The following is a 25543-nucleotide window of genomic DNA, read 5'->3' as shown; positions in this document are numbered from 1 at the left end:
CATGCATCCCTACTAACCCTAGTCTGAGTCCCCTGAGCACATCTAAGAACACCCCCTAAACACATGGTCTCCTGAGCACCACTAGGTAACCCAAAACTAAAATTAATGAAATAACTATCATTTTATTAATCATAATACGATTATTAATAATATTAATTATACATATATCTAAGGCTGGAGCGATAGCACAGCAGGTAGGGCCTTTGCCTTCCACACGACCGACCCAGGTTCGATTCCTCTGCCACCATCAGAGAGCTTGGCAGGCTACCGAGAGTATCTCGCCCACACAGTAGAGCCTGGCAAGCTACACGTGGCATATTCATATGCCAAAAACAGTAACAACAAGTCTCACAATGGAGACGTTACTGGTTCCCCCTCGAGCAAATTGATGAGTAACAGGATGATGGTGTGATAGTGATATATAATCTAAATTAATAAAAATAAAATAAAATGAGGCCAGGCAGAGATCAACACTAGAGCATATGCTTCACATGTATGAGTGCCTGGGCTTAATATCCAATACCAGAAAAAATAAACGACAATAAATTAGGCAAATAGCTTATTTTATTTATCTCAGCTTTGGGGCCACACTTGGTATTACTGGAGTTACTCCAAATTCAGTGCTCTGGGATTGCTCCTGAGCAGTGGGGGACCACGTGGTGCTGGGGACTGAACCCAGGTTCCCTCAGCACAGCGTGAACGCCAGCCTGCTGAGTTCTGTCTCCGACTCATGGACAACCCCCTTGAATATTAACTCCTCTCTGAGAAAAACTAACTGGAAGCCTGGAAAGACACAAGCAGAAAGTCTCTGTAGCTCTGTACCAGGGAAATAACCTGGTGCAGAGATGAGGAAAAGCAATGTGAGAATCATGTGTAAAGGGCTCCACAGGGCAATGGGTGCAGGCCTCAGGCCAGGGAGCCCAAAGATTCACTTCAGGAAAAGTGTATTTTCGCTACCCCATGACGGAGACTATAGACACAACTCCACAGGGTGGGGGTGCCTCATTCCCCTCAATTCACATGGTTCTACTCTCTGTGTGGCCATCTCTTGAAGGATTCCTTCTCTCCACGGCTATGCCCCACGCCCTGTAGAGTCCTGTGGACTTGGAAGAAATTCCACATCTTCCAAGTGATACTACTATCACTCCTTGGACTCTGGTCCAGAGTTTGAGATCAAGGCATACTTCTCCATGATAATCTCCATTTACAAATTATCTTTTTTTTCCCTTTTTGGGTCACACCTGGCGATGCTCATGGGTTACTCCTGGCTCTGCACCCAGGAATTACCCCTGGCGGTGCTTAGGGGACCATATGGGATGCTGGGAATCAAACCTGGGTCAGCCTCGAGCAAGGCAAATGCCCTACCCACTGTGCTATTACTCCAGCCCCTACAAATTATCTTTTTCATTGTCATGGGGGCCACACACAGTAGTGTTTGAGACCAGTGGAACTTGGAATGGGGATGCACTGATGCTAAGGATCAAATTATGTCTTGTACATGAAAGGTATGGACTGGAGCGATAGCACAACAGGTAGGGTGTTTGCCTTGCATACGGCTGACCCAGGTTCGATTCCTCCGTCCCTCTCGGATAGCCCGGAAAGCTACTGAGAATATCCTGCCTGCACAGCAGAGCCTGGCAAGCTATCTGGTATATTCGTTATGCCAAAAATAGTAACAAGTCTCACAATGGAGATGTTACTGGTGCCTGCTCGAGCAAATTGATGAACAATGGGATGACAGTGCTAGAGTGCTACATGAAAGGTATGTATTCTCTGACTTGAGTCACATCCCTGGTCTCTATGCATTTTGAAGATCCTTAGAAGTTATTATCAATATTCAGTTTTTTAAAGTTTGCTCTGAGAGATAGTACAGCAGGTAGGGCACTTGCCTTGCACATGACTGACCTAGGTTCAATCTGAGCATCCCATACGGTCCCCCAAGCCCTGCCAGAAGTAATCACAGACCATAGCGCCAGGAAAAGCCATTAGCAATGCTGGGTGAGGCCGAAAAAATGGAAGAGGAGAGGGAAGGAGAGGCAAGAGGATGGGAGGGGATGGGAGAAAGATTGATTTCTGGGAGTTAATATCTCCTACAAGCACAGATGTTTTCTTCCTTGAGAAATCTTTTTTTTTTCTGAGTCTTATATTTCTTTTCTTCTTTTTTTCTGTTGGGGGGGGTGACACTCGGTGATACTCAGGGTTACTCCTGGCTCTGCACTCAGAAATTACCTGAGTGCAGAGCCAGGAGGAATTGCTCCTGGCGGTGCTCGGGGGACCATATAGGATGCTGGGGATCAAACATGGGTCAGCCACATGCCAGGCAAACACCTTGCTGTACTATTTCTCTGGTCCCGAGTCCTGAAATTTCAGAAATCTAACTGGGTGAGTGGGGAACTCAAGCCAACAAAATGAGGACTTTAGTCACTGTCAACATGTAAATATGCGCTCTGACCTACCTGTTAAAATCTCCTGTATGATCATAGAAAAGCTGAAGATGTCTGACTTCACAGAGGCTGTCTTCTGTAAGATCACTTCCGGGGCGGCCCAGTTGTACAGCTGGGTAGGGAGCGGGATGTGAGTCAGGTCTCTGTGCACTCCTCCGTCCTGGCTACGGAAGGAAACAAGGCAGCGCTCCTGACTGAAGGGCCACCGGCATCACCTCGGGACCTTTGAGAATAATGACCCCTGATGATGTGCGGCCTCCTGGAACTCCTAGAAACCCAACTAGATGCTTCCCTTACCCAACATCCAGCTTCCTGCTCTAACACCTGCAACAATTTACCTTTCCAAGGTGGTGGGTTGAGGAAGCCCTACCAACCCCCCACCTCACCTAGCTGCCCTCTCTTGCTCACACACTAAAGCACCAGGGGCCCTCTTCCATTTCCTCCGATACACTAACCACAGTACCACCTCAGGTCTTGGTGCCAGTGACTTCTATAGGGCAGGCTCAGCCCAGATCCTACTGTGATTCATGGCTTCCTGGAAGGAAGTAAGATATTTGAGGCCTCCTCCAAGAGGTCTTCCCAGAATACCTAATCTAAAGGAGGCTCACTTTGTTGGCTTTGTATACTGATCTGAATTTCTGTTCATTTTTATTTGTCTCCCTTTCACTTGAGTCAGCCCCCACGGAAGTGTATACCTTTTCTATCTTCTATCACTGCATCTCTAAACTTGCAGCAAGACCTCACAAAAGCAAAGCATGCATTCTACCACTGAGCTATATGCCCATCCTCAAGGCCTACCTTTTTTGATTGTATCCTCTTTTTATTGGGGGCGCATACCCAACGGGGATCAGGCAGTGCTGCGGATTCAATTCACCCCTCCTGTCTGTAAAGCACAGACTCCAACCCTTCGAGCGATCTTCCTATTCCTCAATGCTTACTTTTTAATTAGACCCCCTTCAAGCCCCGGCTTCATCAGAGCCTCTAGGTCCCCTCAAATGACTCACAACTGCTTCTTTTTCGTCCTCCCTTTCTTTGTCATTGCTGTTGTCGTGGTACCTGAAGATGACATAACTGGCTGCAGCGCACCAGAGACCAAACACCTTGCTGAGGTTCTGACAGTCCCAAAGGGTAGTGCCATCAGGATCATACACCGTGCATGTGCCAGCGATCAAACTAGAGGACTCATGCTCGCAAGGCAGGGTCACTGCCTCTGAGCTATCCCTGGGCCTCCATGGAAGCCAAGAAACCATGGACAATGGTATTGACTTTAGTTGTATTGCTGAATGGGGAAGTGTGCTCTGGTGTTGCATAAACGGTACGACCTAGCATGCAAATATTATGCTCATCACAGGGAAAGAAATAATATTTTATTGACAGAGATCTAGTCTGAGGACCCAGAATTTTCAGGTTCCAGGGGAAATCTTCACATCAACACTCCCTTGCCTGTCTAGGCCTCTCAGGCTTTTCTAAGCCTCTGGTAAAAGACAAACACCTTAACACTAGGATATATCTCTTTTCTGTTGATAGTGGTGGTGGTGGTTTTTAGATGGTTATACCCAGTTGTGGTCAGCAACTACTCCTGGTGCAGTGCTTAGAGGACCACTGGTGTTGGATTCAAACCCAGGACTCCCAAATGCAAAGCATGTATTACAGTCCTTTGAGTCAACTCCCAGTCGTGTGTGTGTGTGTGTGTGTGTGTGGTGCCAGGAATAATACTCCTGCCTTAAACAATGCAAGTTATAAATTCTACAGAGTCACATGCCAAGTCTATTCTTTAATACCAGGGGCCAGAGAGATTGTATAGCAGCTAAGGTACTTGCCTTGCACAAGACCAACATGGGTTCGATCCCTAAAGGTTTGGTTTAGGCAATTAACATTATTTTTGTTTGTTTTGGAGGGGGGATGGAGGCCACACACAGTGATGCTCAGAGCTAACTCCAATGCTCAGGGATCACTCCATGTGGTGCTTAGGTGACCATGTATGGTGCTGGGATCCAATCTCAGTTGACTACATACAAGGCAAGCACCTTAGTCCATTAGAACTTCTCCAGCCCCCTACATCCTTTTTCTCTTATTTTTATTCCCCTTGCTCTCTGACAATCCTGCACCCTTCTCTGTTAAAGCTAGCCAGTGATAGGAAGTGGTTTCTTTTTTGGCCATCATTCTAGGGCAGTTATTTTTCTAGCCTGCAGCTATGACATCATTAAAATTACATTTGGGTATGGCAATGTGATACCATTTACAAGGTCAATTCCAGCTCTGAAGACTCAATTATGAAGCTGAAACTAGGAGAAACTGTTGGTATCATTTTTTTTTACATCAAGAGATGGAATGTTACCCTTGACAATGACATTCGGAAAAAAACCTACCCAAATAGAGAGTTACAAAAAATAGATATGAAATTGAAAGCTATTTGAGATTCTGAATAATCGACTCATGTTATCAGTCATCAAAGGGTGACACCTGCTTGGTGTCATCTGCTTGCTGACAGACAATTCTGCCTGAATTTTTTTCCCCAAGATTAACAAGCCCCAAACAGAATTCATGCTTTTTCTACCAGAAACAAGTGCCTCCGACGTCCCAATCATCTCACAACCCCCAGCCAAGTCTGTGGGCCCCAGATTTTTCCCTTCTATACTGATTCTTTCGATATCACCAGACTCTGTCCTGTGGACTTCTGGTCTATGTTCCCCAGACCTCTATCCCATGCTATCTTCTGGCCAGGAATTATCCAGAGTCACCTGGTTCTTGCCACTGCTGCATTACTGTAAACCCCTTCACCTGTCTGGGTCCTAGCTTCTCCTAGCTTCCCCATCTGCAAAAGGAAGGGAGTGGATCATCTCTAAGGCTCCACTTATCTCTGGGATTTACTTTTCTGTTGGAGAGCAAAAGCAGAAATGTTATACCTCCATCTCAACAACAGATGGCGCTCCGTCGCTGTGAAACTGCTTGAATTGCCAGCCTTCCTCCCCTTGGCAATTAACAGCAGAAATGCCCAAACCTCTAAGCTTGCACTGCTCCTTGCAGACATAATCCACGTGGTGAGCTCTGTATCCAACCATTTTAAGTTTTCCCTTCATCCAGACTGGCCCATTTTCTTAAAAAGTGTTTCCTTAGTAAGTGTTTCACTACTATGGGGCAGGCACCAAGCTGGACACCTAAGACAGTGATGAGGAAGTTTATGGTCCAGCCCTCTTGCTGCTGGCCCTGTGGTGGGGCCAACACAAAGTACCCAAATGACTATGGAGGAGTAAATATGCAAAGTGCTGGCAGGGACAAGTGCTTCTGGGGGCTGGGATGTGTGTGTAGTGATAGCAGAGAGAGTAGGGAGCTTGCCTTGCTCATGGCCAACTTGGGTTCGATCTCCAGCACCCCCTATGGTTCCACTCCTACCAGGAGTGATCCCTGAGAGCAGAGCCAGAAGTAAGCCCTGATCACAGGCAGGTGTGGCCCCAAATCAAAATTAAATGATAAATAATTAAATGGTAAGGGGAAAAAGTACCAAGCATTCTAGATGTGGGGTGCAGCATGGAATGGCGAGGACTGTGATATCGAATGGCCTGGCAGGGATCAGGAGTGAGGAGGCTGACCCTGGAGACGCCCCCCCAGAAGACTCCGCACCCTGCAGAGTACCTGGACTTCTTTCCAGTGGGCAACAGAGAGACACAGAAAGGCTTTAACTGGCTGAGAAGGAACAAGATCAAAGGCTGAGTAGCCAACTGCTAATAGTTGTCTGTGCCCCACCCAGAGTTCCAGCCCCTAACGACTCCCAACTCTCCTTGCTCTTCATCGCTCCTTCTTCACAAACTGGAGTGAGTGAATCTCATTAACCTGGAATCATGGTATCATCCTGCACAAAAACACCCTTTTAGGGATCAGAGAGTTCAAAGGCTGGCATGCACAAAGTCCCAAGTCTGACTCCTGGAGCACTGCACGGTCCCCTGAGCTCTGCCAGGTGTGGCCCTCAGGGCCCCCAGTAACTGCTGGGCCAGAATAGCTCAGCATCCATCATCATGCCCTGGTATTGAGCTCTCAGGCCCACACAGCTGGACCCACTATCACTAAAAGAACGGCCCCTGGAGCAGTGACTGAAAAGGCTAATAACCACAATAACCCTTCCATAGCATCCATGTCCTTAAGCTAAAATTTCAGGGGCTCGGAATGATAGTACAGCGGATAGGGTGCTTGCCTTGCACATGGCTATCCAGGTTTGATCCCTGGCACCCCATATGGTCCTCCAAGCCAGAAGTAATCCCTTTGTGCAGAGCCAGAAGAAAACCTGAGCACCACTGGTGTGACACAAAAACAAACAACCCACCCCCAATACCACCCCAAAAAATAATTTGGTTTGATGCCCAGCACTGCAAATTGTTACTCCTGAGCACAGAGCCAAGAATAGCGCTTGATCACCCACCATCGGGTGTGGCACAAAACCCAACACAAAAATAACAAATAAAATTCAAATTTCAGGAGCCTGGGGCTGATGGCTCAGGGGGAGAAGACCACTGAAGGACATGAAGAGTCCCTCCCGGATCAGAGACTCTCTCCAGCAAAGAGGACGCCACGGAGACCCTCTGGCAGTGAGCTGGCAGCTTTACCCACCTTTCCATCATGTACTCGAGGTTGGTCAGCCTCGCCTCCCCGGTGGAGACTATGTGGACGGCGTAGGAGCTGAGGGCGCGGTGGATGAAGCCCCGCGAGTGCAGGTACCTCAGGGCGTCGGAGACCTGGAGCAGCAGGTGCACAATGAGCTCCATGTGCAGCACGGGGAACTGGCAGCGCTGCAGGCAAGAGGGAAGTGAACGGGGAGCGGGAGGGGCTGCACCCCAGACCCTGGAGGATGCCCCGTCTTCTCCAGAGTCCTTTTACTCAAGAAGCTGCAGCTCCCGAGAGCCTGTATTAGAGGAGGACCCTAAAGCTTGGTGCAGTTGAGGCGCCTGAAGTCCCACAGGCCCCGCTGCCTGGCTCCAAACTTGAGTCCCTCTCCCTAGTCTAAGCTGGAAAAGGAGAAATCCCTCAAGGCCTGTCCATTCCGGTTAAGTATAGAGACCACAGCCACCTCCAGTGACCTGCCTCCACCCAGACCTGTGCATCTGAGGCCCCGCCTGGTCGTGACCCCAGTCCAAAGACCCAGCAACTCAGCCCAAGAGGAGAGAACCTGGGGCTAGAGTGGGTAGGACATTTTCCCTGCACGTGGCCAATCTGGGTTCAATTCCCAGCATCCCCTATGGTCCCCTGAGCACCGCCAGGAGTGATTCCTGAGTGCAGAGCCAGGAGTAACCCCCAAGCACTGCCAGGTACGCCCCCCAAAAAAGAAAGAGGAGAGAACTTCATTCACACCAGTGACACCCAGATTAGTCTCACCCGCTCGTGCAGAACCCCGAACAGTGTGCCCACGGTGATACGCTCGTACACCAGGCGTGTCCTCTCCAGGTCCTGGGACAGGCACACGGCCATCAGCTGCAGCAGGTGCGGGTGTCGCAGCTTACTGCAGAAAGAGAAGCAGCTTACGATGGACTGAAGGAAGGAGGGCATGGTGAAAAACATGGGCTCCAGCCTGTCATCGAGGCTCCTCTAGCAAAATCTGAACAAATGCCATTCGCCTGTTACTCTAGGAAACCAGGATGGGCTGCAGCAGACTCTGGCCCCTCACTGATCAGACCCTTGGTGCTCCTGAGTGACAATGTCACTGAGAGGTACTACGCATGGTCCTTTATATAGGCCACTTCCATCAAGTGACCTGCAAGAAAGTGCCATGATGCTCATTTTAGAGATGAAGAAATGAGTCTGAACAGTTGCCCAAGGTCACACAACCTGAGTGGCACATGAAAGCCCATAGAGTATCTGAGTCCTTCCTCTGTGTGTGTATGTGTTAGGGGAGGGGGACTTCCCCTTTAGTCTAATTTCCAAAAAAAGGAGAAGTAAGAACAAGAAGAATTTGGCCTCACAGGTACCTCCTGTAAGAGATGAGTGGACTTTCCATTTCGAGACCTCGGCAGCACTGGTGTGAACACTCGTGTGAACTCCTAAGCTGAGAATATGTCCCAGCTCGAGAAGACCATGAGGTCACAGTGAACAGGAGGTTCTGAGAGACTTGCGGTCTTGTCCTCCATAGTGGAGAGCTGCTTAGATGTGGGAATCTCCTTCACAGCCCTGCTCTCTGCAGGCAGGACAGTGGGTCCTTGCGACGAACAGACAAGGTGGTTGTTTTGAGGATGAATTCAAATCCTCCAACCTGCCAGTGTGTTGCCAATAAAGATCTTTCTGGGTCTGTCACCTGACTCTTGTTTGACTAGCCCTCAAGCAGCCATGGACCCAAATTCTCATGGTTACAACCTACGGGCCCCAGCAGACACAAAGGTGGGGACAATGAAAATAGAACGGCAGGTAAGGTGCCTGCCTACATTGCTGCCAACCCACGTTCGATCCCTGACATCCCCTGGGTTCCCCAGGTACCACCAGGAGGGATTCCTGAGCCATGAGTGTGATCCCTAAGCATCACCAGGTGTAACCCAAAAAACAACAACAAAAAAAGACTCCTTCTAGGAGGTGCAGCCAGCACACCTTCTCCAGATGGAGCCCTGGCGACACTGAGCAGCAACTAACACAGCTCCGGGATTCAGGACTGGGACACATCCGAGCTGCGCGGCCGCTAGTGCGGCCGCGCAACCTTTTCTAAAACCTGAAAACATACAATCTTTTAATGGAAAACTAATTATCAAATGCTTCCTTAATAGGGTTATCTTGTTTGGGGGTATAACTCCCACAACAATAGTGAGTTTTGTGTTGAAATATAGAACGTAATCAAGGTGAAGAGAAAATTAAGTGAAATTCATCAGTTATACAGTTGGGGTGGGGGGCGGGGGGTATACCGGGGATTTTGGTGGTGGAATATGGGCACTGGTGAAGGGATGGTGTTTGAATACGGTATAACTGAGACAAAAACCTGAGAACTCTGTAACTTTCCACATGATGATAAAATTAAAAAAATTAAAGGGGCTGGAGCGATAGTACAGCGGGTAGGGCGTTTGCCTTGCACGCGGCCGACCCGGGTTCGAATCCCAGCATCCCATATGGTCCCCTGAGCATGGCCAGGGGTGATTCCTGAGTGCAGAGCCAGGAGTAACCCCTGTGCATCGCCAGGTGTGACCCAAAAAGCAAAAAAAAAAAAAAAAAAAAAAAAAAAAAATTAAAATAAAAAAAAGGGAAAAAAAAAAGACTCCTTCTTGGGCAGCTCTTTGAGGTCAAAATCGCCAACTACCAGGAAATGTTCTCCATGCCCCAGACCCCAGACACTGCCCTACAAAGCCCCCCTCCCCCACACTGGGTCCCCTCCTCACCTGCTGTGCTCCTGCTCTGCAATTAACAAGTCAGCCAGCCACAGTCTGCTGCAGTGTGGGTGACTGGGCAAACGCAGATCCTTCACCGTCACTCTGCTCCCATTCCACACTAGGCTAGAAGGGCAGGGCAGAGTGTGAACACCGTCGCATCTAAGTGAGGACTTCTCCCAGCCCAAGAGCAGAGAAGTGGTATTCACCCAGAATCGGAGAGCCTGGGGTATCCCTTGGGCCCCTCCCCAGGATCCTAAATCACCAACAGTACAGCACCCTTGTATAGCTGGCAGACAGTCCTGAAGAACTGGAGGGGCCCACATCCCCCCACCAAGTCAGCTCACCTGCGGGCCCTGCTCTACAGAATCACAACTGAGTCTGAGGAGATGTGAACCAAAACGCTAAAATGCATGGGTACAACAGTCTTCTATCTGAAAATTCTGGGGCATTCTGGGAGGGAAGTGGGCCAAGTCCCCACTCTGCTAAAGTCTTGAAGCCCACAGCTACTGTCATGTTAATGGCCCAACCCCCTTGCTTCACAACTGATTTCTGCAGACACACAATTTCTCAAAAATTTCAGGGATGCTGGTTTTCAGGCTGAGAACTCTGGAGAGTGGGAGCCAGCCGCCTTCTTTCCACCACCAGCCCTCCACACCGCCCTCATACTCGCAGAAGCCCTCACAGCTATGCCCACATCCCAGAGCTCATTGGTCCTTTTCTGCAGATGCTGAAGTTTCTGGACCACGAGGCAGCATAGGCAGCTACAAGATTTCTCCAAATACTGACATCCCAGTAGGAGCATGCCAAAAATTAGATCAGAAAGTAATAGAGAAGTCAACTAAACTCAACAACAATGACAATAAAAATGATAGAGGACTTTGGGGCTGGAGCGATAGCATAGAGGGCAGGGCGTTTGCCTTGCACGAGGCCGACCCGGGTTCAATTCCCAGCATCCCGTATGGTCCCCCAGCACTGCCAGGAGGAATTCCTGAGTGCAAAGCCAGGAGTAACCCCTGAGCATTGCCAGATGTGACCCCCCCCCCCAAAAAAAAGATAGAAGGCTCAACTAGTACTAAACAACTTAATAAATCCTCAGATAAGGATTTAACAACCCTGTGGTGAGATGTAACAATTATCACAAATTTTCTTTTACTATTTTTGATAATTTCATTTGGTATTTATTAGCAAAAAGCAGTGTTAAATTATCGTGTGCCTGCTAAGGGGAGGCGGTGGGGAAATGGGGACAATGGTAGAGGGAAGATCCATTGGTGGTGGGATTGGTGCGGGAATGTTGAATGCCCACAAGTCTATTATGAAAAACTTTGTAAACTATGGTGTTTACTATTATGAAAGACTTTGTGAATTATGGTGTTTAAATAAAGTTAAAAAAAAAACTGGGAGAGAAGGAGGGAGGACTGATCAGGCTTGTATTTCTGGCAGAAAATGGCACCAGCATTATGGGGGAGAGGCATTGAGGAAGGGGGGAAGGGTTCGAAAAATGGGAGGCCCTCTGCTCCTAAAGACTATGATCCAAGAGGTCTTCTAACCAATTTTGGCACCCAGAGCGGCTTCTTACAGACATGCATCTAGACTGTGAGCTGTACTACGACTATGTGCCGCCCGGGGAGGGATTTTCCCTCTCTACCCTGTTTTTCTGCTGGAAAATGGCAGCGGTGGCATCATCCACGTGGCGAGAGCCACCCCCTTAGACGTCCACCCAGAGGTAGGAACTTTGCAATGTTGTGGCTCACAGGCGATCATGGGAAGAGGGCGGTACTGGCACGCCCTCGGCTCAAATAAGATCCGGAGCTGCTGCTCGAGAAACAGACCCTCTGCTCGTACAGACTATGATCCAAGAGGTCTTCTAACCCATTTTGGCACCCAGAGCGGCTTCTTACAGAAATGCATCTAGACTGTGAACTGAACTAAAACATCAGAAATCCAAAACCGCGAGGCCACAACAGCTCATAGAATCTTTTTTTTTTTTTTTTTTTTTTGCTTTTTGGGTCACACCCAGCGATTCTCAGGGGTTACTCCTGGCTTTGCACTCAGGAATTGCTCCTGGCAGTGCTTGGGGGACCATATGGGATGCCGGGGATCGAACCCAGGTCGGCCGCGTGCAAGGCAAATGCCCTACCTGCTGTGCTATCGCTCCAGCCCCAACAGCTCATAGAATCTTCATTCTCATCAATGAAAAGAAATTAAATGATGCCTTTTGAGCAGGCCTGATTGTTGGGGAGGGGAAATTCCAAACAATAATAGTGAGTTCTCTATTGAAATATTGAATGTATTCAAAGTATAGAGAATAAAATGAAGATCATTAGCCCCCTACTTAGGTGGCGGCTGGGTGGGAGGGGGGTATATTGGGGTTTTTGGTGGTGGAACATGTGCACTGGTGAGGGGATAGGGTTTCAATCATTATATGACTGAGACTTATACCAAAAAAAAAAAAAGAAAAAGAAAAATGGGAGGCCAGTCCAGGTGACAGACAGTGATCACCTAGGCAAATATCAAAGAAGTGGACAGGGCGGAGGAGACAAGTAAAACAGGCCAGGGAAACAAGGCAAATGTCAGCTGGAGGCAGAGAGCCCAGGGGGTCTGGGAGAGGACTTTTTTTCTTGTTTTTTAGGCCACACCTGGCAATGATCAGGGGTTAATCCTAGCACTGCTCAGGAATCACACCTGGTGATATTCAGGGGACATGTGGGATGCTGAGATTGAACCCAGGTCAGCCATGTGAAAGGCAAGCTCCCTACCTACCATACTATTACTCCAGCCCATGAGAGAGGTATTTTGATATTAAAAAAAAAAAAATTATTTGGGGGCTGGAGCGGTAGTACAGCAGGTAGGGCGTTTGCCTTGCACATGGCTGACCCGGGTTTGATTCCCAGCATCCCATATGGTCCCCCGAGCACCGCCAGGGGTGATTACTGAGTGCAAAGCCAGGAGTAACCCCTAAGCATCTCTGGGTGTGACCCAAAAAGCAAAAAATTATTTTAGGGTCTTAATACATTCATTGTGTTAGTGTTGCTGGTCCTGACAGTATTCATGTATTCATTATTCATTCATTTATTCAACACCAAAACCAGACTTTAAACTACGCCTTCACTGTTGAGTAAAAATTGTATCATCGAGGCTGGAGCTATAGCACAGCAGGTAGGGCATTTGCCTTGCACGCAGCCAACCCGGGTTCAAATCCCAGCATCCCATATGGTCCCCCAAGAGCAAAGCCAGGAGTAATTCCTGAGTGCAGAGCCAGGAGTCACTCCTGTGCATCGCTGGGTGTGACCCAAAAAGAAAAAAAAAATTTTATCATCTCTATATTCAGCCAAGGCTGAGAGATAGAAACATCTGTGATAACAGTACAGTGAAAGCGGGCACTCTGCAGAGCTGACAAAAGCACTGTGATAGATAGTTCAGGTCAGTCCCAACCTCAGCACAGATGCTGTGAGGAGCCTTTCCCTCACAGAAAAGAGTTATAGGAGGAAGTGAAATGGTGAAGCAAAATAGTTTTATTCACTTAGAATGATGGGAGGGGAGAGGAGAAAGGGAGAAGTGTGTATTCAACAGAGAACAGAGAACACAGGCTTATCCACAGAGGAAACAGGCAAGCAGAGACATATGCAAATGAGAGAATGTGCTCAAGGGAAAAAAACGGGCTTGAGGAGCAAGCCAGAAGAGGTCTTTTTATTTTATTCTATTTTTGCTTTTTGGGTCACACCCAGCGATGCACAGGGGTTACTCCTGGCTTTGCACTCAGGAATTACTCCTGGCAGTGCTTGGGGGACCATATGGGATGCTGGGAATCAAACCCGGGTCAGCCATGTGCAAGGCAAATGCCCTACCCGCTGTGCTATCGCTCCGGCCCCAGAAGAAGAGGTCTTTTTATTTTTTATTTTATTTTTTTTTTTTTTTGCTTTTTGGGTCACACCCAGCGATGCTCAGGGGTTACTCCTGGCTTTGCACTCAGGAACTACTCCTGGCGGTGCTTGGGGGACCATATGGGATGCCGGGGATCGAACCCGGGTCGGCCGCGTGCAAGGCAAACGCCCTACCCGCTGTGCTATCGCTCCGGCCCCAGAAGAGGTCTTTTTAAAAGAAGGTTTCTCCTGGTATCAAGGTATCTCCTTGCCAGAGATAAGGCACTTGCCTTGCATTCCATAAATCTGGGCGTAGTCCCCAGCACCCTACATGGTCTCCCAAGGCCAGCAGGAGTGATCCCTGAGTGCAGAGTCAGGAGTACTGTGGTCCCAAAACCAAGCAAAACCAAAAAAAAAAAAAACCAGAATGTATCTCCTAAGCAGGGAAAAACTTCCAGGTTCAAGAAGGCCAAGAGCCCAAGAGGGAAATGGCAAAGGGTGTCTGCCCAAAAATGCCAGTGGGAGCCCAGAGCAATAGTACAGCAGGTAAGGCGTTTGCCTTGCATGCGGCAGCCAACCCGGGTTCGATCCCTGTCATCCTATATGGTTCCCCAAGCATTGCCAGGAGTAATTCCTGAGTGTAGAGCCAGCAGCAACCCCTGAGCATCGCTGCGTGTGACTCTAAGCCAAAACCAAAAACAAACAAAGAAAATGCCAGTGGTGTCCAGATTCAGAGACCCTAATTTAAACACTAGTTCTTCAGTGTTTCTGTATGTCTGGGCAGACTCCCCCAAACATAAGGAGATCACACATAGCTCCTTCTTCGCAACGGCTTCAATCAGAACCCCTGTCCACTTACTTGGTCATAACCATGTAGGGGCCACTGAAGAAAGAAAAGGTGGGTTCATCATCAGCTTGTATCACCTCCTTCTCTCCAATCACAGGAAGAGAGCCGAGATAGGCCAGTTGTGTGCCCCCTGTGAGATAAAACTGAAGGCAAAGATACCCTTAAATTTGGGGGTGGCAGGGGCTGCTGTTTTGTTTTGTTTCATGTGTGGCTGACTCGGGTTCAACTCCTGGCACCCCATATGGTCCCCTGAGTTTTACAGGAGTGATCCCCAAGTGCAGTCAGGAGAAAGCCCTGAGCACATCAGATGTGGCCCAAAACCAAATTTAAAACAAACACAACAAAAACTAACAAACAAATGTGAGGAAGCTGAAGCTCCGGGAAGAGGTCAGATGTCTGACTGAAGCATAAGTATGGATTTTAGGGGCTTCATGTGGCCAATACAGAGCCAGAGCCAACCACCTTCTCCCCAGCCCCCACCCAGGCTGCCTCTGCACAACCCGCTCAGAGCTGGGGGTTGAGTGGTCAGCGCTAGCAGTGTCTCCCCACTCTCTTCAATAGGCAGAACCAGGGACTCCAAAGATGCTATTTTCTTCAAAACATCTCAGTTGAATAGCAAAACTCCTTAAAGACATTCCAATCATCCTGGTAAACGGCAGGCAAGGCCAAGCACAAAGGAGACACCTAGAGTCAGTGCAGCTCTCCGCCTCTTTTCATGGAGAGGAAGCCTGGATCTTCAGGGGACCCAACAGGATCATTTTCTAAAAGCTCCAAATCTAGCTTTAAGCTATTCGAGGGAGCCTTCCAGGGTTTTAATCACTTTCCAGTACGAATAGGAAGACTGGGGCCGGACCGATAGCACAACGGGTAGAGCATTTGCCTTGCACACAACCGACCCAGGTTCGATTCCCAGCATCCCATATGGTCCCCCGAGTACCGCCAGAAGTAATTCCTGAGTGCAAAGCCAGGAGTAACCCATTGTGCATCGCTGGACCAAAAAAAAAAAAAAGAAAAAAAAAAGGAAGACTAAGAGGGACTCATCCTGCAAAGGAGAAAAGCCCTTCAAGAGGAGGAAGGTGTGGGCGGGTCACAGGCAACCTCTTACCTTCCCAAAGCCAAAGCTGTAGATGTTTTGGGCAGAAATGACACCAGCTTTAAGTGTTCGGACAGGAGAGCTACTAGGACTTCTAGAATATTTAAAGAAGAAAAAGTAAAGATTAACCTCCATTCCAGGGGACCACACAGAAGCAAGTTTTCAGAATGTATCATTGGTTTTGTGTTTACTATTGGACTTCTCATTATGGAACGAGAGCACAGTTCCATGTAGCAGCCAATTCTGAAAACCCATGATTCCCTCCTCCCAGCAGCCACTGTCCTGTACAGCCCCTCTCACACCATACAGGGTTGACCTGTTAACCCCACAGGGTACTGTGGAACCGACAAGAGGCTAGAACCTGAGCTTCCTCCCAGTTCCCTCTTGAACCACTTTACTCCAGAAGGCCCCATGCTGTGAGGATACTCAGGTCGACTCTGGCTCACACCTGGTTGTGGTTTAACACCAAAACTGCAGAAGTTGGAGAGAGTACAGTGGGGAAGGCACTTGCCTTGCAAGTGGCCAGACTGGGTTCAATACTCAGGCCCTGCGTAGGCTCCTGCAAGTACTACTACAACTACTTCGCAACTGATCCCAGAGTGAGAAGTCAGGAGTAAACCCTGAGCACCACCTGGCGTGGCCCCAACATCAAAAATAAATAAATAAAACAAAAGCCTGTCCACTTACTGATGGAACCTCCTATTTGAGCTGACCACTTGAGCCAGCACTCGTTACTGGAGCAGGGAGATGGCAGGCAGCTTCAGAGCCTGTCCTTCTCCCTCACCCCTTCATGTGGACAGATGCTGGGGGCTGGGGGTTAGGGGGAATGGCAGCCCTTGCTGCAGGTTTCCCGAGGAAAGCAGGGTTGAAGCTGGATTTTCAAGTCCACAGGGGCAAGTACTCACCCCTGCATGAAGCCCCCAAAGCGGGGCAGGCTGCTGATGAGTCGCTGAGGAGAGTCAATCTTCTTCAAGAGGTCATAGGAGAAGCCCTGGAGGATGGCCTGCATGTGCAAGGTGCAGCGCTGCATGAACTCCACCATCTGCAACACAGACATGTGCAGAAACGCCTGCTTAGTATCTCCAAGGCTTCTGCGAGAACAGAGGTTTGGGGAGTGAAGGCGAATGGGAGGGGGTGGCAAGAACCACCCAGAGAACTCTCCGAAAATGAGGAACCCAAGTTATTTTCTAAAGGAAGAGCAAGTTTTCAGAGAGGATTTGGCCAAATTATTGTAACAACAAGTCTCACAATGGGGACATTACTGGTGCCTGCTCAAGCAAATCGATGAGCAACGGGATGACAGTGATACAGTGATTTTTCCAAGATCCAACAGCTAATGAGCAGGAAAACCAAGGGGAAGCCATGAGATTCTCTCCACCTGCCGGCCCTCCAAGTCCCCAGCACTTGTGCATGCCCTTTGGGTTTCACATTTGTTACTCGGGCTTTGTTAGAATACTTCACACCTGCCAGTGTATGGTTTCCAAGTTACTATCCCCATCTGTAAACTGGGGACCCTAAAGGACCTATCTGAGAAGGCAGCCATGAGCAGTAAATGAGGAACTTAAGGGATTTAATTCCGAATGTTTGATGCAGAGTAATTATTAGTTGAGGGTCTGAAAAATCACAATTGGTTTCCCTCCCTGCTGAATGTACTGCTATTAAGATTCACTAGAGGGGCTGGAGTGATAGCACAGTGGGTAGGGCGTTTGCCTTGCATGCAGCCGACCCAGGTTCGAATCCCAGCATCCCATATGGTCCCCTGAGCACCGCCAGGAGTAATTCCTGAGTGCAGAGCCAGGAGTAATCCCTGTGCATCGCCCAGTGTGACCCAAAAAGAAAAAAAAAAAAAGATTCACTAGACTTGCCTATGGTTTTATAGGCAGGTAACTGCTTTCACCCCAGGCTGTGTGTCCAGTCAACAGTAAGAACTGATCCCCAGATGCCCAGCCCAGTGTTCTACCTTGGGGTGCCGCAGAGCAGACCCACCCTTACCGGTGTGCTACGCTCCTTTCCTGCCGCCAGGGCCCAGGTCTGTGGGTTCTGACCCTTCTTGTCATGCAGTCGAAGGTCACCCCCTGCATCCAGCAGTTTGCTGAGGATCCACTGATTGCCTGAAAATGCTGCTGCATGGACAGGGGTGCTCCCATCAAAGCAGCGGCTGGAACAGGGAGGGAGAGTTAACGAATGCCCATGGCAATACTAAAGTGCAATAGTTCTGAAGTGGGAGATTTGATGGGAGCGGAGACGTCTTTCCACAAAGGCAGGCTTTGGTGACATGGATTGTAAAAATGGCATTTGTGTGGCCTCTGGTCAGTGCAAACAGTAGTTTTTTACACAATTCCCTTTCTCCATCCTGATCTCCATCCTTCCCAAGGAGGAAACTAAAGTGCACAGCGAGATTCACACCAAGGTATAGGGATCTTGTTCCAAATTTAGCATCTTCCCTGCCCCATCAACTGGCAGCCCTGAACAATTTCTTCAAGTCTGGTAGTACCCAGGGGTCAGGCTGGTAAAGTCCAGCTAAACAAGGGACCATTTAGTTTCTGTGAGATTGTCTCTTATCTCCCAAATACTAAAACAGAAAGCCACAAGACTTTGGAATTAGCATTCTGGTCAAAGATCTATTACATACAACAAAATAACCAAGGCCAAAGAGATAGTACAGAGGGCAAAGGTTTGATTTCCAGCACCCCACATGGTCCCCTAAGCCCATCAGAGATCACTGAGCACAGAGCCAGGAGTATGAACTGAGTATAACTGGGTGTGAGCTAAAAACTAAGGGGGGAGGGAGACAGGGAGACAGGGAGACAGGGAGAAAGAGAGGGAGAGAAAGGAAGGGAGAGAGAGAGAGGGGGAGAGAGAGGGAGAGGGAGAGAGAGAGAGAGAGCGAGAGAGAGCGCACAGACTGTTTCTATGCAGTGCTGGTTTATTACATTTGTTGCCATTTCATATCAAAATCTAAACCGACTTTTTTTTTTAAGTGCTCAAGGCTTACTTCTGGCTTTGCACTCAGAAATCATTCCTCATAGTGCTCAGAGGATCATGTGTGGTGCTGGGGAATCAAACTAGGATTTGCCTTAAACTCTGTACCATCTTGCCAATTCCTGAACTAATTATTCTGTCATCCCGTTGATCATCTATTTGCTCGAGCGGGCACCAGTAACATCTCCATTCATCCTAGCCCTCAGATTTTAGCAGCCTCTCTTTACTCGTTCTTCCCAGTGATGCAGCAATGGAGGCTCTTTCAGGGTAAGGGGAATGAGACCTATCATTGTTACTTTATTTGGCATATGGAATACGCCACGGGGAGCTTACCAGGCTTAGCCGTACGGACAGGATGCTCTCAGTACCTTGCCACGTTCACTGTGAGGGAGAACTATGCTATAAGAGGTCGCATGCTTTCCTGGAGCTTTGTTTTATAGTCTCTGGATCTGTTTTATAGTCCGTGTAATCCCATCAACAGCCAAGATCCAGAGACTATCCATTATTAAATGATTTTGTTCTGAGTACCAAGAGTGAATCTATGGTTCCAGTTCTAAACTTAGATTTATTTAAACCACAACTAGAAGAGCTGGTGAAAAGTCTTCCTAAGACTTGTTAAGCACATATGTCGATATTGGGGCTGGAGAGATAGATAGTACAGCAGGTAGAATGCTTTCCTTGCATGTTCCTGACCCAGGTTCAATCCCCAGCATCTCTGAACACCACCAGGTGTAATTCCTGGTGCAGTGAGGAGTACCCCTCCGACCATCACTGGGTGGGACTACCCCTCCAAAAAAATGCATAACGTATACATATAAATTAGATCTCAGTGATAGAGTAAACCCAGGTTAGGCATGCAGTTCTATTTTCTGCCCCTTGACCAGTTCAATAATTGGTGAAGAAATTAATTGTAATGGGTCCCAGGATGAAACTCAGTGGTTAAGTGCTTGCCTTGCATGTGTGAAGCTCTGGGTTTGAACCTTGGCACAATTTTTTTCAATATATACTTTAAATTATATATGTGTGTATGTATATGTTGTGATGAATTTGCCTATTAAACTGTGCAATATATGCATTATAATCCAGATACAAATAATCATTAATAACTAATACTTTTCACTTAATCATTTCATGGCACCTAGTAAAATTGCTTACAAAAGAAACAAACTGGGGGCTTTCAGACCATACCCAGCTGTCCTTAGGGCTTACTCCTGGCTCTGTACTCTGAAGGGTTTCGAGGATCATGTGTGCTGATGGGGATTGAACCTGGGTCAGAAATGTGTGAGGCAAGTACCTTATCCAATATACCATCTTTCTGGCCCCTAGAAATGTTTTTATTAGAAGCTAAAATTATTTTTAACATATTATATAATTGCCTTTCATTGATATAAACTAAGTTAGTATGCTTCTTTCCATACAATATCCTGTCAAATATGTGTCCAAGTGTTACAAACCACCTTAGCAGAATACTTGTTTTGTAAATATTGATGTTTATTATACTTACTGATTTGGATCTGAACCATAATCCACCAGAAGATCAACTAATTTTGTAAGGCCTAATAATGCTGCAACAAAAAGTGATGTCTGGCCCAGTGAATTAACTGCATCAACATAAATTCCTGCAAAGCAAAAATCACAATGAATGCGAATATTAAAAAAAAAATTCTGAAATAAAAAAAGGGAAATTCATTTGCGGGGGTGGGGGGGGTGGAGAAAACACCCTTTGCAGCACTTTTCTGTATTACTACTGCAATCTTTTAGAGAGGAAATTAGAAGCTTTGATCAGGAACTAAAAGACTTGATTAGGAAATTAAAAGCCTTGATTTAACACAAAAGGTCACAGACTTATTGGTCAGGAAACGAGTGTTTTATTAAAAACTCAGACTAGAGTTAAGGTATTTGCCTTGCACGTGGCCAATTTCTGCATACAGTTCCCGGAGTGCTGCCAGGAATAAGCCCTATGCACCATCATCGGATGTGGTCCCAAAACCAAAATCGCCCCCAAAAAACCTTATTGGGTCAAAAATGTGGTTCCCAACCACCTCCAGCACAGCCAGATGTGGCCCTAACACTATGAGTACCCAGTGCTCCTATAAGGGCCTCTCCCTCCCACAAAATACCTCTTAAGGTGAGCTGACAAACTTCACTGTATATGGTATAAAATTAATTTTAAAACCAAGCCAGAAATACATAGCTCTAAAACCTAAACACCTACATAAAAGAAATTCACAAAAACTTCCACTGTGATTCCAAAGGGTGCGGCAGTACATTTAACTAGGGCGCCACCACAAACTTGGTATTACTTCTCAGCACTGACTTAAAAGATAACCAAAATAACTAAAGTCGGTAAAATTACTAACAACACAACTACCAAACATTAACCTAGAGTTGAAACCGAAAGTATTTTAAGTAACCAGAACCACTCAGACTGCATCCTCTCCCTCTCACCCTTCCAAAGGAAGGGAAGAACGATCATCAATGGCAAAAGGCAGTTGCAGAAGCAACACCTAGAACCGGCTTCACGCTCAGGAGAGGATGCTCTGGCTCCTCCTCGTGGTTTCGGGTGCTCTACACGATCAGAGAAACTTCTCTAGTAACATACTATAGAAATGATCCCTGAAAGTATAGTCTTAGAGAAACACCCAGCGACGTTCCTGAGTGTATGAAATGCATACACATCTTGCTAATGGTGAACTTTACTGCGGACACTATCTTTTTTAAAAAAAGAGACGTGACTTAAATATTTTCTTAACGAATTATTATTTTTGTAGAACCCCACAAATTCACTTTTTTAAACATCCTAGTTAATTTCAAAGATATTTCGATCTATTGCTCATTAACATACTATGGCTGAATAGCCAATCATTTACGTGCATCTGTGACGATTACAAAGCGCGCCGCCGCGCCCAGACACGCCTGCGCGTAAGCCGTTAGGAGCAGCTACAATTTGGAAATGGATTTTAAAAAACCACGACCCCAAATCGCAAACTATGGGGCTGGCGAGATAATACATCAGGTAGGACGCCTTGCACGCGGCCAACCCGGGTTCTACTCATCACTTCAAATGGCTGAGTCTAGAATCAGACGGACTTGCTCTTCAAGCCTGTGTGAATATATATATGGAATCTTATTTGCTTGTCTGTTTCTTTTGCTTGCTTACTTCCTCTCTGGAGAAGCCTCTGTTCTCTCTTGAACTGATACCTTGAACTCTTTCCTCCCCTCACATTTTTCTAAGTAAGTTTTAAATAAAAACTATATTGCTTTAAAAAATAAAAAACTATATTGCTTCGGGGCTGGAGTGGTAGCACAACGGGTAGGGCATTTGCCTTGCACGCGGTCGAATCGGGTCCAGATTGCCAGCATCCCGTATGGTCCCCTGAGCACCACCAGGGGTAATTCCTGAGTGCATGTGCCAGGAGTGATCCCTGTGCATCTCCGGGTGTGATCCAAAAAAAAGCAAAAAACAAACCTATATTGCTTCATCAAAAATAAAAATACGAACATAAGAAAACAAAAAATAGGGGCTGGAGCGACAGCACAACGGATAGGGTGTTTGCCTTGCATGTGGCCCGTTTGGATTCCCAGCATCCCATATGGTCCCCTGAGCACCACCAGGAGTGATTCCTGAGTGCAGAGCCAGCATGCTCAGCAACCCCCGTGCATCTCCAGGTGTGACCCAAAAAGAAAAAAAAAATTAAAGAATAATAAAACTTTTGGTTTGGAGCTACACCTGGCGATGCTTAGAGGATACATCTGGCTCTGTGCTCAGTAATTATTCCTGGTGATGTAGGCAGGCAGCTAGATAGGGAAGGTCCCCTCCTTCAAGGCAATGACAATGAAGTTCCTGGGAAGTGATATTAATAGCCCTGAAGCTGCAAAAACAACTTTGCAGAAAACAGGAAAAGGGCCTCATAAGACTTTCACTTTGCACCAGCAATGGACCCAGAAAAGGCTGGTTCTCCCTTCAGAAGGCTCCAACAGAAACAAAAGACCAGGAAAGGAATTTCAAAGACCATTCATCGCTCCCAACCCTACCCCCCTGGGCAACCTCCCTAGCAACAGACTTTTATCTAGGTAGAAGCCCCACTGTGGGGGTAGCTTGGAAAAACCCTATAAAAGCCCATGTGCTGCCTGTGCCCACATGGCCCAGCACATGTGTCGCCCACATCTCCCCTCTTGAGATGTGTGCTTTCATGTTTTTATATCTAATGCTGGGGTGTGTAGGGGCTCCTCCGCCATTGGGGAAGCCCGCATTCTCTCCTGCTAGTTGCTCTACTCTTTCCCACTTTCTCTCCCTCCTCCCCTTCAAAAACCTATAAATAAGGGGCTGGAGCAATAGCACAGCAGGTAGGACATTTGCCTTGCATGTGGCCAACCCGGTTTCAATTCCCATCCCACATGGTCCCCCGAGCACCATAAGCACCCTACCCTCTGTGCTATCACTCCAGCCCCAAAGCAAAACTTGTATACCTCGGATTTGTGACCGAAATCTCCAGGCCCTCATGGAGTCGAGGTTGGGCGGACACCCCACCCGGCCCTGCCCCCGCCCATTCCCCTGTTCTTCCAGGAGCCTGGCAGTCGTTCCCATGAACTACCTCTGGTGCCATATAAGCTTATTAACCAGCCATGATCCAGAGACTCATAAATAAATCTCAGAAGAGAGCAACAAGCTGCAGAGATGCCTCAAACCCCAAAGTCACCATCCAGTTAAAATTTTATTTTATTTTTTGCTTTTTTTTGGGTCACACCCAGTGATGCTTAGGAGTTACCCCTGGCTCTGCACTCAGGAATTACTCCTGGTGGTGCTGGGGGGACTACATGGGATGCTGGGGACCCAACCTGGGTCAGTTAAAATTTTAACTCTAGCTGTTTCACCTTATTTAACATTTTAGAATTCCTACAGCAACATCTCATACTCTACACCACTGATATACCAGGAATAGCACACACTGGATAGATGTAACATAGAATGCAACCAATCTCAATTAAAAAAAAAAAATATATATATATATATATATATATGTATCACTGTCACTATCACTGTCATCCCGTTGCTCATCAATTTGTTCGAGCGGGCACCAGTAACGTCTCTCATTGAGAGACTTATTGTTACTGTTTTTGGCATATCCAATACGCACGGGTAGCTTGCCAGGCTCTCCAAGAGGAGCGGAGGAATTGAACATGGGTTGGCCGAGTGAAAGGGGAAAGCCCAACCACTGTGCTATCACTCCAGCCCATATATATGTAGTACACTGTAAAGGCGAAACTGATACCATGACAGGCGGCAGAAATGAGAAAAATCAGGTAGGCCTCAGCTTCAGTTCCTGAAACTGAAACAGATTCAGTTTCCCAGCAATAAAACAATACATAACTAGCCAACCTGAACCCACATAGGAAAGTTCCTGGGCTCAGCAACTGGGCTCAATTAATCAATTCTCACACTGCCCCAGAAGTTGCTTTTTGTTAATCTTAAAAGAACGAGAAGTCTATATAATCATAAAGTTGGTACTGACACTGGAAATTATTGTTTAATTGTTGCTAACCACTGTTACCCTAGACACTTGCCCAAACACCTTTGTTTGGTAACTAGGTAAGGTTTTTTCTGAAACAATAAGGCATGTACTGCTTATGTAATCAAACCCTATATAAACTGCTTGCTGCCTGAAGTTGGGGTCACTATCTAGAGCCACTGTGTGGGTGAGAGTTGGCCCCAGCATACTGGAATAAAACTCCTACTGCTTTTTTTTTTTTTTTTTTTTTTGCTTTTTGGGTCACACCTGGTGATGCACAGGAGTTACTCCTGGCTCTGCACTCAGGAATTACTCCTGGTGGTGCTCAGGGGACCATATGGGATGCTGGGAATTGAACCCAGGTCGGCTGTGCAAGGCAAACGCCCTAAATACTGTGCTATTGCTCCAGCCCCAAAACTCCTACTGCTTTTGCATTATCAAGTTAGTGTTTCTGTCTGTCTTGCTGCTTGGGTACCCAGAATCCCAGGCTTAACACAAACAAGGCTCAACCTGTAACAACATGTTAGTGATCTCTTATACAAAGCTCAATGGCTCCAGGGTGAGACACAATAATCTCTACACACTTTCTTCTAAGGAAACTTTTTTTGATCATTTTTAAAGAATTACTTCTAACAAGCAATACAATTAATTCACAAAGTGCATGTGGGTGCTGCGCTACTTGTGTGTTCAGTGGGTGGCCGAGAGCTGCCTCCCAGCCTCCCCAGGCCTTCCCAGCAGAGAGACGGAGAAACAAGATGGGGGGCCACAGCCTGATGGTGAAAATGCCCCATTTAATGTAGAGCTGCTAGCATACTCATAGAACATCTGGAGGTCGGGGAGCTGAGGTATAGGACCTAGGTGTGAATGATCATTTACAGAGATAAAACATTTGACAGAGGCAATTCTCTTGGGGAGATTAACTCAAGGAGACACTGTCTCCTAGGGACATCTACATTGCTTTTGTCTTTCCTTCTAGTTGTATATGTTAAACAATTAAGTTTACTTATCAACACTTGGCAGTTGTTTGGATAAACACAGAAAGAGACTAAGATCCCAAAACTTAGTTCTCTGGGCTCTGAGAGCAAGCAAGGCTTTTACCATAAATCCTAGACTAAGTCTCCCCAGGCCAGTTCATCTTGTCCTTCCTCATGGGATTCTGTCTCTTATAACAGCTTACATCAAAACCATGCATTTATGCTTTCTAGACTGTCCCATTTCGATGCCAGGGTAGCTTTGCCACTCGCTCAGGTCCACTCCAGTCCCATGGCAGGACCTCCCTTTTGGGGTGTTAGGAACTACAGCAACTAAAGCCTGAGTCAAGTAATTATGACCAATACCCAGGAGCTGATATATTTTGGAGCCAATCAACTCGTAAATATTAGGAGCACAGAATCAGCAGTCTTTCTGCATTCAACCAAAGAACACTGCTGTATAGTAAAATATAAAAAGGCTATAGGGGGAATGAATGAATGGGAG

General features: G+C 47.2%; 1 protein-coding gene and 1 non-coding gene across 2 annotated transcripts in view; both read right to left on the bottom strand.

Moving 5' to 3' along the window:
* The window catches only part of TEX14 (testis expressed 14, intercellular bridge forming factor), a 99924-nt gene that overhangs the window by 62903 nt on the left and 11478 nt on the right, over positions 1-25543 (bottom strand). Inside the window, exons 2-10 of the mRNA XM_055132536.1 lie at positions 20062-20176; positions 17568-17733; positions 16481-16617; positions 15588-15669; positions 14495-14625; positions 9785-9898; positions 7809-7932; positions 7047-7225; positions 2457-2608 (exon numbers count right to left, since the gene is read on the bottom strand). Coding sequence (XP_054988511.1) covers positions 2457-2608; positions 7047-7225; positions 7809-7932; positions 9785-9898; positions 14495-14625; positions 15588-15669; positions 16481-16617; positions 17568-17733; positions 20062-20176 — 1200 coding nt within the window. The remainder of the gene's footprint in view (positions 1-2456; positions 2609-7046; positions 7226-7808; positions 7933-9784; positions 9899-14494; positions 14626-15587; positions 15670-16480; positions 16618-17567; positions 17734-20061; positions 20177-25543) is intronic.
* Positions 20976-21189, bottom strand: LOC129403743 (small nucleolar RNA U3). Its single transcript, XR_008629421.1, has one exon. It is a non-coding gene; the product is annotated as a small nucleolar RNA U3 (small nucleolar RNA).

Source organism: Sorex araneus, chromosome 3 (genome assembly GCF_027595985.1).
Source record: "Sorex araneus isolate mSorAra2 chromosome 3, mSorAra2.pri, whole genome shotgun sequence".
NCBI classification, from domain to species: Eukaryota; Metazoa; Chordata; class Mammalia; order Eulipotyphla; family Soricidae; genus Sorex; species Sorex araneus.
This window is presented reverse-complemented; position numbering and strand designations above follow the sequence as displayed.